General features: G+C 35.9%; 1 protein-coding gene across 2 annotated transcripts in view; it reads right to left on the bottom strand.

Annotated features, from left to right (window-relative positions):
• The window catches only part of Cnst (consortin, connexin sorting protein), a 95630-nt gene that overhangs the window by 47561 nt on the left and 34292 nt on the right, over positions 1-13777 (bottom strand). Inside the window, exon 2 of one of the 2 annotated variants that reach the window (XM_027928541.2) lies at positions 9424-9853. In XM_027928541.2, coding sequence (XP_027784342.2) covers positions 9424-9802 — 379 coding nt within the window. In that variant the 5' untranslated portion in view covers positions 9803-9853. Of the gene's footprint in view, positions 1-9423; positions 9946-13777 lie in introns of both variants that reach the window. The other variant, XM_071600000.1, reaches the window with a different exon arrangement.

Raw genomic sequence — 13777 nt, 5'->3', positions numbered from 1 at the left:
ATATTCTACTGTAGGCATAAACCTTCTCTACCTGCTTCTGTATGGCTTTATTTTTCAAATCCTCATTCATATGTCTTTTCAAATTAGAGAATCAGGTGTATATAATAATTTTGTTTGAAAAGAAAATTTTAAGGGCTGGGGTTGTGGCTCAGCGGTAGAGCGCTCGCCTCACATGTGTGAGACCCAGGTTCGATCCTCAGCACCATATAAAAATAAACAAAATAAAGATTTTGTGCCCTCTGTAACTAAAAAAGTGTGTATATATATATGTGTGTGTGTGTGTGTGTGTGTGTGTATGTATATATAAGTGTGTGTGTATGTGTGTGTGTGTATATATATATAAAAGAAACTTTTAATTAGTTGTAGTTTTGACCCTTATAAGTGATGCTTAGAAGGGTTTTGGTTTTTATCTTGTTGTTTTGTTATGTTTTTAAACAAATGAAGATAAGACATTGATTTTTTGCAGGGATCATGATCCAGCAAAAGGAAACTATTTGGAAAGTATTGACATTGAAAAGTCTGCCTCTAACAGTACAGAATTGAGAGAAAGCCAAATTCCCTAAACATCCCATCTAAATGTATGTTTCCCTTAAGCTTTCATTAAGTTGAGTTCTATGAAATCAATAAGAAAGTATTCTTAAGTATGGTCTACAAAATATTCCTTTACCTTAAGTAGATATTCATCCATTTATTCATCTATGTTTATAGTAACTATACTTAAATGAAGGTGCTGATGTAAATTTCTTTCTTTTTTTAAAAGGGGATTGAACCTAGGGCCTCACATGAGCACTCTATCACTGAGCTACATCCCTGGCCCTTTTTATATTTATTTTGATACAGGGTCTCACTAACTTACTCACTTGTTTTGCACTTGGAATCCTCTGTCTCAGTCTCCCAAGTAGCTGGGATTACAGATGTGGATCAATGTGTCAGGCTGAGATGTAAGTTTCTTAATTTTTCTTCATATATAATATCATAATACTTAAAAAAATGCACATCTTATTCCTGGGACTTGATGGAGAATGGTGGTTTCAGGACAGAATTTGAAAGACTGGACTGATAGTATTTCAGTAATTATTCAGTAATTTTTAAACCTTATCTCTATGCAGATATTGAATTTTAAGAGCATGACAGAAATATTGGAAAAATAACTACACAAGGAGTAGAAAACTGCCTCCCTGGCCTGTCTGTACATACCAACAGCAATCTCAGACCAAGGCACTCAAAAAAACAAAAAATAAAAACAAAACTTGAGTACAGAACTGCCTCTCAAAGGGCCCTTGCTACAATCTGAGATGCTGACATTCTCCTGGACAACTGTGGTGGGCAAGCTCTAAGGTGGCCCTGGTGATCCTCTTGTCAATTCCATGTCTAAAGCTTTGAGTCTACTTACTTTTCTTCAGCCCCACAGCTGCTCCCTCAGTATAGATTTCCTGTCTCCCTTGAAAACACCCTTAACTGGTTTCTTGGTTCTGATCTTAATTTGTTTCAATCTGTTCTCCACATGGCAGATTAAGCAATCTTTCTAAAAAATGCAACTTATATCATGTCATTATCTTGTTCAAACCTGTTGGTAAGGCCCAAACTGGTTATTTTAATACAAAAATAATATGATCAAGACCTTGTTAATCTCCTCAGTGTCTCTACAGCTCTACCCTCTACTACTTCTCCTTGAGTCTCCCTTTCCTTTTATTCTCCTCCAGCCAAGTGAATGTTAACAATTGCCGAAACATAGAATGTTCTCTCCTTGTCTTCAGTCCATGGTGTGCCTGTGACCTCTAATGATTTCACTCTTTATCCCTTTTTCTTTACTTAACTAGGATTTATTTGTTTTATCTCAGCCTAGATACCGATTCCTCCTAGAACCCTTTCATAATTCTCCTTTGACACAGTATTTCCATACACAAGTGCTTGCTCATCCCAGTTAAGACTCATCTTGCTAGATTGCACTTGTTAGTTACTTGGCTCCCTCACTTTAGCAATTAAAACTGAAAGACAGGCTCATCACTGGTTTTATAGTACTCAACATACATGCTCAATAAATATCTTTTGACTAAGTAACCCTGTATGGTTCTACAAATCAAAAAATATAATGAAGAATTTTTATAAAGTGAAGAACTATTAGGTAAAGTCATCACTAATCTACATTAATTAAAATTGTTTTGAAGTAGGCAGAATAACAGCTACCAGAGATGATGGTGCCCCAATCCTCAGAACCTGTAAACATGTTATAATGCATTGCAAAAGGAAATTAAAGTAGCAGATGGATTTAAGATGGCAAATCAGCAGATCTTCGAAAAGAAAGATGATCCTGGACTATCTGGGTGGGCCCAACATAAACACAAGGGTCCTTAAACATGGAAGAGGGAGGCAGAATTGTCAGTCAGCCATGGTGATGTGATGTAAGAAGGACTCTCCAAACCATTGCTGGCCTTGGAGGAGGAAGGGCTCCACGAGTAGAGGAATGTGGGCAGCCTCTGCAAGGTGCAGAAGGCAAGGAAACAGATTCTTCTCTGGAGCCTCCAGAAAGAAATGCAGTTCTGCCATCAACTTGACTTTAGCCCAGTGACAGCCATGTTCCTGACCTTCAGAACTATAATAAATATGTGCTGTTTTAAGCCACTAAAATTGGGATAATTTGTTATGGCAGCAATAGAAAATGAACACATTTTAATATCAGAGTGTTTTTTCCCTGAAAGGAGTTTTGACCAGTTGGCCTTAATGTATCTTCTGATTCTAAAATAATTTGACTATTTATGCATCCGGAATCCTTTTATTGTTTGTATGCATGGAAAAGCCCAAAAGGTAAATTAGGACTTCAGAATTTTAGAAGTAATATAGTCTGTAAGAAAGTTAAACTGTCCATTTACGTACCTAGTGAACATAATACATTACTATCCCCAAACCCCAAACATAGCCCCATTAGTTCTCTTATAGGGTCGTACCTAGGGGTTACATTTTTAAAATTTGAATATACTTAGGTAGGTTATGTACACTCCAATTGCAATGATCTTCACCAGTTGTAGTGATCTCAATCCTGGTCATTACTGCCAGTATTAGATGTTACCTGACTGATTTCACTAGGCATTTGAATTTGGAGGCCAGTTACAAAGGATCTACTATGGTCAAAACCAGATACGTAAAATGCAAATATGCTTGGGGGTTTCATATTTATGGCATACCAATTATTATTTTAGACATCAGTTAACATGCCAGCAGGCATATCATACCCAATATTACCATAGAGCAGGAAATACATATTTAGGAGTACACATTAGGGGAAAGGGATGGGGACAGGAAAGCTTGAAAAGAATATTAGAAAGATCCCAGAAGATACTTTCAGTACTAAGAAAAAAGACAAGATGGTTTTTAATGCCACTTAAAAATCATTTTGTGACACACATAATGAAAACAAGTACCACTCAGAAGTAGTTGTGTTTTGCTGGGTCTTTTATAAATTCTTTTATATACAGGATTGACATTTCATGAATAATCCTGCAAGATATGTAGAATCATCCCTTCTTACAAATAAGGAAGAAAATGAGTTCCTTTTTTAAGATTACATAGGTAGGAAAAGGCAGAGCCAAGATTCAAACAAGTCTTGGCTCTTCTAACTCATAAGTTTGACTTTAGGCCACAGATCCATTTCTGAGGTTTGTCTTCCAGTAGCTTTATGCCCTCCATGTCAAATTATGAAAAACTCTAGTGGAACAAGACAGGGCACCAAACTGTGGCAAGTCAATCTGAAAGGGTCTTCCTTTCTCACTCTTCATGTGCTGTCTTTCTGTGGCTTCCTGCCATTTACTGAACTGTTTTGTTAAATGCTTAGATACTATGGTGACTAGAGCTAAGTAAATAACTAATGTTGGTATGGCAACCATCAGAAACTTAATCTGAACTTGACTCTTACAACCATTCAAAATTTATGGGCTATTGGTAGCCAGGGGCAAAGTAGAGGGAGGAATGAGGGATGATTGCTAATGAACACACGGTTTCTTCCCCCACCCCCTACAATTTTTTAATTGGTGCATTATAGTTGTACATAATGGTGGGATTTGTTGTTACATATTAGTACATGCACAGAATATAACAATATAATTTGGCCAATATCACTCCCCAGCACATGGTTTCTTTAAGAGGGGATAAAATGTTCTGGATTAGATAACGGTAATAGCTGTAGAAGCTTGTGACTACATTAAAACCACTAAATTGCACATTTTTTATTTGCTTGTTTTTTTCCAATTGTACACTTTAAAAAGGTGAAATTTAGCTGTGGTGATGCATACCTATAATCCCAGTGATTCAAGAGGCTGAGGCAGGGGGATCACAATTTCAAAGCCAGTCTTACCAATTCAGCAAGACTCTAAGCAACTTAGCGAGACCCTGTCTCAAACTAAAATATAAAAAGGGATGGGGATTAAAGTATTCCTGGATTCAATTTTATGGTATGTAGATTACATCTCAGTAAAAAAGAACTATAGAGCTGGGGTTGTAGCTCAGCAGTAGAGCGCTCGCCTTGCACATGCAAGGCCCTGGGTTTGATCCTCAGCACCACATAAAAATAAATAAGTGAAATAAAGGCATTGTGTCCAACTACAACTAAAAAATAAATATTAAAAAAAGAACTATAGCTATAATCTAAGAATCAGGTATCCACAAATGTTGATAAAAATACGAAGGAATTATAAATCATACACTTGCTGTTAGGAAAATAAATTTGTATAACTGGTTTAAAAACAGTTTGGACCAGGTGAAGCAGTACACATCTGTAATCCTACTGACTCAGGAGCTCAGCCAGCTTCAGCAACTTAGTGAGAATGTTTAAAATAAAAAAAAATAAAAAGGGATGAAGATTAACTCAGTAGAAAAGCACCCCTGGGTTTGATCCCCAATAATAAAAGAGAAATGAGAATGGGCTGAGAATGTAGTACTTGCCTAGCATGTGTGAGGCCCTGGGTTTAATTCCCAGAACAAAGGGGGGGGGGGGAGGGGAAGAGGAAGAGAAATATTGAATTTAAGATCCTCCAAATGTCAAACATAAAGTTACCGTATTATCTAGTCATTCTATACATAACCAAGAAAAATGAAAACATCTGTCTACACAAAAACTTGTACACAAATATTCATAGAAGCATTGCTTATAATAGTCAAAAAACAGAAGCAACTATACACCCATATCAACTGATGAATGTATAAATGATACATTTATACACCATGCATATGGTATATCCATGCAATGGAACATTATTTGGTCATTAAAAAGAACCGATACATGTTGAAACATGGGTAAATCATAAAAAGCGTATGTTAAATGAAGCTAGTCACAAAGGACCATCTATTATGTGATTCCATTGATATAAAATTCCAGAGTAGGCAAATCTATAAAAAATAGTAGATTAGCAATTTTGTAGGGCTGGATTGGCTCAAAGAAAATGAGAAACAACTGCTAATGGGTACAGGGTTTCTTTATTGTAGTGAAGAAAAATACTAAAGTTGACCATGGTGGATAATTGTACAGCTCTGTAAATATACTAGAAATCATAAAAAATGTACACTTTAAATGAGTAAATGTATGCATGTGAATTATACCTGAATAAAGCTGTTAAAAATTCATAGGCTAATTTCCATTAGTTTGTAATATAATATCTCACCTAAAGCTTTACCAATTTTATCTATAGTGAAAACTGCATGTAACACAGCTTGAATACCTGGTTAGTTGACTACATCTCTTAAAGGAGGGGGCCGGGGAGAAAAAGAAAAAAAAAAAGCCCATAGTATAATGACAACTGGACTTCTCTGGGGATAAGTTCAAGATTTTAGCTGGCCTATATGGATACTGTCTCAGAAAACCTGAAGTTTGCCCTATATATATTTTTCCAGTACTAGCCTTGGAATACAAAATTAGTACAATCAAACTAAGGGAGCATAACAGTAAATTAACTTATATTTCCATAAAAGTATTATAAGAACATCTACATACAAAAATTTTTTTTCTAGTTTAAAATGGAATATCATGGGCTGGGGATTTAGCTCAATTGGTAGAGTGCTTGCCACGTATGCATAATGCCCTGGGTTCAATCCCCAGCACCATCAAAAAAAAAAAAAAAAAAAATTTGAGTGGGCTGGTGTTGTGGCTCAGTGGTAGACCGCTCACCTAGCATGTGTGAGACCCTGGGTTCGATCCTCAGCAGCACGCATAAATAAATAAATTAATTAATTAAATAAAGTTAAAAAAATTGAATATCATGTCTTACATGTCATGTCACATTTGAGAAGCTATTATTAGATAAGTACTCATTTGCAAAATATTGAAACTTTAGCTAGGATCTGAGAATTTACAGCAAAATGGACAGTAAGAGAGAGTAAATATCTAGAGTTCTATACATAAACTCTTTGCATTGTTAGTATTTTTTTTTAATTTTTACTAGTTATTGATGGAACTTTATTTATTTGTTTGTTTATATGTGGTGCTGAGAATCGAACCCAGTGCCTCATACATGCTAGGCAAGCATTCTACCACTGAGCCGCAGTCTCAGCCTGGCATTGTTAGTTTTTATTTATTTTAATTTTTGTTTATTTGTTTGTTTGTTTATTTATTTATTTATTTTGTGGTGTTGGGGATTGAACCCAGGGCCTTGTGCATGCACGGCAAGCACTCTCCCAACTGAACTGTATTCCCAGCCCTGCATTGTTAGTTTGGACATAGATAATGGAAGCAAAATGGGAAACACACTTAGGGAGCTTTTGTAGTACTCTAGTCAAAGGTAATGTTGAACTATGGCAGTGTAGATAGGACGAAAGAGACCAGGAATATCACAGGGAAATACAGTCACCTGGACTTAGTGACTGGATTCACACTGAGAGAGGATAAGCTTAGATGATCTTTCCAGGATGGGCCTGGCAAATAACTCTAAGGAGAGCTCCCCAGGCCAATTTAAAGGTTCCCTTTCCAGTCAAAAAAAGGATGGTTCTATCCTCTAAATAATCCTTCCTTTCAGTTTAAAATTCTTTTGCCTACTTAACATGTTCTTTCATTTAATAACAAAATTTAAAAACCAAAATGTATCTCTTTTTTTTTTGAGAAGTTTTTAATATTTATTTTTTAGTTTTCGACAGACACAACATCTTTGTATGTGGTGCTGAGGATCGAACCTGGGCCGCACGCATGCCAGGCGAGCGCACTACCGCTTGAGCCACATCCCCAGCCCCAAAATGTATCTCTTAAATAGAAAAAACAACAGAAGATACACTCAAGGTGAGTCACCAAATTTTAAAGGAGTAGAGACTATACTCTCTCTGTTCAGAAATCTAAGAAATTTACAGCTTAGAAAGGAATTTTATAGATTTGTGTGCATGAACATTATCATTATACAGAAGAGAACAAGGAAGTACAGGAGGGCTCAGTCTCACCAAGTGACCTAGGATTAGAAGTGTATCTTGAACTTAGGTTTTACAATTCCTGATTCAGTTTTCTTACTCTCTCCTTGTTTTTGTTTTGGTACTGCAGATTGAACTTTGGTACACTTTACAATTGAGCTACATCCCAGCCCTTTTCATTTTTTGAAACAGGGTCTTTCTAAATTGCCTAAACTAATCTTGAATCTGGTAATCCTTCTGCCTTGGCCTCCAGAGTAGCTGGGATTACAGGCAAGTGCCTAGCTTCTTAATTCTCTTAAACTCACATTATATATTTGTGTCCTTTTATATATAAATATGACATATATAATTTTATATATAATAATTAAAAAATAAATTGTACAAAAACTACTCCTAAATTTTACATATATTTCAAATGATGGTGATTCTATACTTTCTCACAAGACAAGAAATACTAACTTTAAATTATATAATCACACCAAGGGAAACAAATAAGGCCACTGAAGAGAGGAATAAAAGGACTCATAATCTTGAAATTATGACTAATCCTTATACATATGCTACTAGGTATCAGTTCTTAAACACATCGCAAGATCAGATTAGAGAGGCAGTCAATCTGCCCTTGAATGATGGTTACAAAATAAATCCATTTATATACATATTTCACCATACACAATGTCTGTTAATCCTTAGGTCTATTAAGAAAATGCTTTTGTATCTCTTGTAAAAATAATCATTTTTAAAAATTTTTTTGGTTTGGGGGGACATTGGGGATTGAACCCAGTTCAATTTTTATTGATACAGGTCTCACTAAATTGCTCAGATTGGTTTCAAACTTGTGATCTTCTTGCCTCATCCTCCTGAGAGGCTAGGATTACAGGGTATGTTCCACTGTGTTTGGCAAAAATTATCTTAAGTCTACTAAGAACACAAATGGATGTGAACAGCCAAATTACCAGTCACATTAAAAAGTTATGAGGGCTGGGGTTGTGGCTTGGTGGTACAGTGCTTGCCTGGCATGTGAGGCACTGGGTTCAATTCTCAGCACTACATATAAATAAGTGAATAAAATAAAAGTCCATCAACAACTAAAAATATATATAAAAATATATATTTTTTAAAAAGTTATGAAATCACCTTATTGAATAAGTAAAAACATACAAAGAAAAAAACAAGTTATGACAATACCTCCAATCAGCCAAAGAGGTACAAGATAACAAAAGAGAAGACATTCCACTTTGTTCACTAGAACTTATGCAAAGACTTTTGCCTTGGGTAAAGAAGTAGTATACTGTTTAAAATTCTTTTGCCTACTTAACATGTAAGGAGTCCCAGTCTAGGGCATACCAGCACTCTCCAGTTCTGCATGTTTCTGATCAAAATAGCCAGAGGCTGCCTTTTCCCGAGGATACCCTGTGACTCAGACACAAAAATCCATAGTTTTAAACCTTAACTGCCAAACTATATATCAAGTTAGAAAAACTGAGTTAATTTTGTTACCAAATACACACACACACACACACACACATATATATATATATATATATATATACATATATATACACACAATTAGAACCAGATAGCTTATATATTATTCACTTACAGAATGAGATAAAAAAGATCCTATAAAGATCTTACGAGCATATAAATTCACAGGTGAGAGATCAAAGCCACGGTGATGGCAGAAAGAAATTATTAAGGCTTGTATTGGTAGAAAAGGATAATTTATAAAGGAATGAGATTATAGATAATGTAGCTAGTACGAAAACATACACAAAGAATATCAATTTCAGCATGCTTACTATAGTAAAAGACTGGGAACAGCCATAAGGAAGAAGTTAAATAAATTATGACACACCTAAGTGATGGAACACTGTGGAGACATATCACATGCACGGAATACCACACAGCTGGATCAACATATACTGTTGTAAAAAAGCTCTGAAAATATTAAGAGAAGAAAAGCAATATGCAAGACAGTGTACACGGTATGTGATAGGGTTTATTTTCTTTAAAGAATAGTAAAAATAATAACTTAAAAAATACCTGGTGGTATCTTCTTAACAGTTCCTCTTTTGGTTCTTGTACTTCTTTTTCCAGCTGCTCTTTTGTCCTTTTCAAAGAATCCCTGTTCATCTCTGGGGCCTTCACACAGAGTGTATTCTGAGTTCTCACATGCAGGCACCTCACAACTGGACATGAAGTTTTCATTATTATTGAGACTGTCCTGCTCAAACACTTCAGTTTTTCCCATTGCACTGTCACTGCTGGTCAGAAGCTCAGGCCCATCCCCATCAAGTTGATTTTCATTTTCATCAGACACAGAAGATAAACATGTTACTCTGCTTTCCACTCTGTCACCAGGATGACACCCATCTTGTGGTTCCAACTGCAGATTATATGTAGGAGTATTGCTGTCATCCATTAGCGCATCCTTTGTTGAACCGTTTAAAGTTTCATTAAAGTCCTTCCATGTCTACAAAGACAAAGAAAAAGAAACTATTTCATTTTCTATCCTCTGGTGATTCAAGATGATCTTTGATTTTCCTCTTCTCCCGAGCCATTTCACTGTGAATTAAGAGAAAAAAAATTACTCAATTCATTTCATTTCTCCACTTGCAAGCCCATCCCAATCTCACCTAGTTCTTGCTTCAAAACAATTGGTTCTCAACCCTGGCTGCTCCTTACAATTATCTAAATTTATCCCAGACACTAAATCAGAGTCTCTAAGGACTGCACACACACTGATATATCTTTTTAAGTTGTCTAAGTGATCCTAATGTGTACCAGGTTTGGACTGCTGACACAGTGAAAAAAATTCCTGGCTAAATAGGTCATCTGCTAAAATCAGTCACTCATGTTATCCCTGGACACTTACTAGACAAGTGAAGGCTAGTTGTATAAGTCCTTCTTTGGTTAAACAGTAGCAATTTTTGCAAAAGTAAGCATTTAAAGATACAGTATTTATTATAAAAAAATAGAAAAGGGGAAAATTCATGTAGTATATATTTACATTATAGTCTCATTTATCAAGAGGTATTCTAACATGAACTTGCAGTTCAAATTACAGGGTCCTACTTGTATCTCCAAAAGACCCCACAGGTTACCTGCCAGGGGGGCCTGCCAGTGGAAGTAGAAAGCAGCTTTTGGAACCCCAAACAGAAACAATCACCTCTTCCTAAGTTTCCTACACACATCAGAAACGGTGTCAGGCACTTTACATACCTTATTTCCAGTCTTCAAAACAAGCCTATATAGTAGATAGCCATACTATATTTTAGATAAAGAATCTGAGGCTTGGAGTGGTAAAATGAGTTAAGACCATATTCCTGGAATGAAGTGGAAATGGATCTAAAAACCAGGTCTTTCTGATGTTGGAACCTTTGCAGTTCAGCATAATGGGCAACAACAAAGGCAGACCTATGTTCAAATTCTGACTTTGTCCTTAAACAAGCTTAGGCAAGTTACCTGGCATCTGCAAGCCTCAATTCCCTTGTTTGTAGAAGTGAAGAAGTGTAATACCTTCCTCAAGGTCATTTTTTACATAGGTAAAGCACTTAGTGGAGTGCTTGATCCACAGTAAATGCTCAGTAAATTACTGCTTCCCAATAAATCTCACATGTTGGCATTAAGCACTGCTGAGTTTACTCAAGAGGGTCCTGGCCTTCTGCAGATTCAGAAATATCTTTTCCAAAAACCCAGAAATGATCAGGTTTTTAATAAATGATCAGGTTTTAATAATTTGAGAAAGTTAAAGTATTGATTTATCATGGGGATATTTCCTTTCATTCCTGGAATGCATAAATGCCTGTTCTAAATATCCTGTTTCAGATGACTAAGATATTTAGGAATTAGTGATTAAAATTTGTAAGTTGAGTATAAAAACTACAGATCATGTTTACAGCTTTGTTGAATGTCATATACCAGGTCCTGAGTTAAACTATTCAGATCAACAGTTTATTTAACTCTCACAATTACCCTAGAAGATAGGTAATTCTAGTCCCATTATAGTGATAAAAAAAAAAGACTTATATCTTGTCAAATTATTCATAGAATAAGTTTAGAAATGGAATTTGGAGTAGTTATTATCCTGAGGCCACATTCTTAATCTTTATATTATAGGGATAAAAAGGAGCAAATAGTGAAAGAATATTTCACTTCAGCTGTGCTTTACCCTATAGCAGAAACTTTTCTATTGACCAAGAAGTTCAAGTCATTCTTCCCCAGAAAGTGCTGGATCCGCACATTAGACCATTTGCAATGCACCTCACCTTCTTCTGTTGAGAAATTCTTGGTAGTGGTTGGGGGAAGGGAGTATATACTATGTAAATGAAGTGGCTATTCCCAGTAAAGTAGGTATTCCTTTCCATGGGCTTCAAGATATTTTGCCTCTGACTCTTTTATGATAACATAATTAGTTTAACTCTCAAAAGGAAATTTTATAAACTACTCTCTAACATTGATTTTCATATTCTCTCCAAGGTATGTACATGCTGTAATTCTTTCTTTCTTTCTTTCTTTTTTTTTTTGCAGGACACCTATCAGTGCATCAAGACCTGGTTCAGTAGTCTTACCCAATTTATCTTCTCTGATTTCCTATCCCCATGACCCATACAGTTCCCCTCTGAAAAGGGGAAATTCAGATTGTACATAAATTTCCATCAACATCCCTGTTCCTAGTCTGAGAGGAGAAGGGACCTATTGCACAGTATTTGGCTTCTATGGTTATTCTGATCACATTTACACATTTCATTAGAGTATCTTAATTAACAATAGATAAAAAAATTTTAAGAGAAGGTCTTAACCAGGCTGATTTCAAACTCCTTGGCTCAAGTGATCCTCTTGCTTGGCCTCCCTGAGCAGTTGGAACTATAGAAACATACCACTGCTAGGCTAGGATAGTAGCTCAGTGATAGAGCGCTTGGCTAACATGTGTGAGGCACTGGTTCGATTCTCAGCACCGCATATCAATCAATCAATCAATAAGTAAATAAAATAAAGTTCCAGCAATAACTTACTTTCTCCACCCTCTTTCTTTCTTTCTTTTTTTTTTTTTTGGGGGGGGGGGGGTACTGGAGATTGAACCATCTTGCATGTGCCAGGCAAGCACTCTTACCATTGAGTTAGACTCCCAGACCCTTTTTTGTATTTTTAGACAGGGTATTGCTAAATTGCCCATGTTGGCCTCAAACTTGTGATCCTCCTGTCTTAGCCTTCTGAGTTACTTGGATTATAGGAATGCATCATGGTACCTGGCTAAGATAAACTTATTGGAATTTCTAATCGGTAGTGTTCTACTGCTTTAGGAAATAGTTATAAATAAAATGTTATATTTGTCTCTTCCTCCTCATTCTTCTGTCCCTGTGCTACACCAACAGTATTTTGATAGGCTGATCTTCTAGTACGCATGCATCACTAAATTAAAATACTTGGGTAAAGCTAGATGCAGTGGCACATGCCTGTAATCCCAGTGGCTTGGGAGGCTGAGACAGGAAGATCACAAGTTCAAAGCCAGCCTCAGCAATATAATGAGGCCTTAAGCAACTTAGTGAGACCCTGTCTCTAAATAAAATACAAAGAAGGGTTGGGGATGTGGCTCATTGGTTAAGTACCTTTGAATTCAATCCCCAGTACCACAAAAATAAATAAATAAATAAATAATACTTGGGCAAGAGAAAAATTATAAGGAGAAAGGGCCCCTGTTTAGTAACAGTATTTCAAAATATATGCTAACACTGCATGGGACCTGAGGGTTCTCAGTACAGTAGAGGTTGTATTCAAACTTATTTGCTCTATCTAAACAATATGGCTATTCTGCAAGAGTCTCTGTATCTAAACCAATTCCTACAAAAGAAACAGTGACACACTGTAACCACTGCTACAGCAGTGACTCTAACATATTTTGCCTTTTAAAAGCATGATAGTAAGTACTTCCCAAGTTTCCACACTCTTGTGGCAAAATAGCATTCCAAATATGTACACTGTATAAAAGCCATTTGACATGCTGGCTGTCTTCAGAATTCAAAGCAAACATATTCCAGTGAGGCTATAAAAAACAACTTTGAGAAAGATATATTAAATAAATAACTAAATTAACAGACCAAGAAAAAGAAATTTACAATTTGTTAAAAGCATAATCTCAGGGTTAGGGATGTGGCTTAGTGGTAGAGTGCTTGCCTAGCATTTAAGACCTTGGGTTCCATCCACAGGACCCATAAAAAACAAAACAAATAAGGGAAAAACAAGAAGCATAATCTGAATCCCAAATAGGATTTAGCTTTATTTTGTAATAAATGTGTGGTAAGATTAAACATCAGGTTTTACTAAAACTTTAATAATTAACATCCAAGAAGAGTTAAATGTATACTATTATTTATTTTATTGAAATGTTTTAAGGAGA

This window comes from Marmota flaviventris, chromosome 12 (assembly GCF_047511675.1).
Source record: "Marmota flaviventris isolate mMarFla1 chromosome 12, mMarFla1.hap1, whole genome shotgun sequence".
Classification (NCBI taxonomy): domain Eukaryota; kingdom Metazoa; phylum Chordata; class Mammalia; order Rodentia; family Sciuridae; genus Marmota; species Marmota flaviventris.
This window is presented reverse-complemented; position numbering and strand designations above follow the sequence as displayed.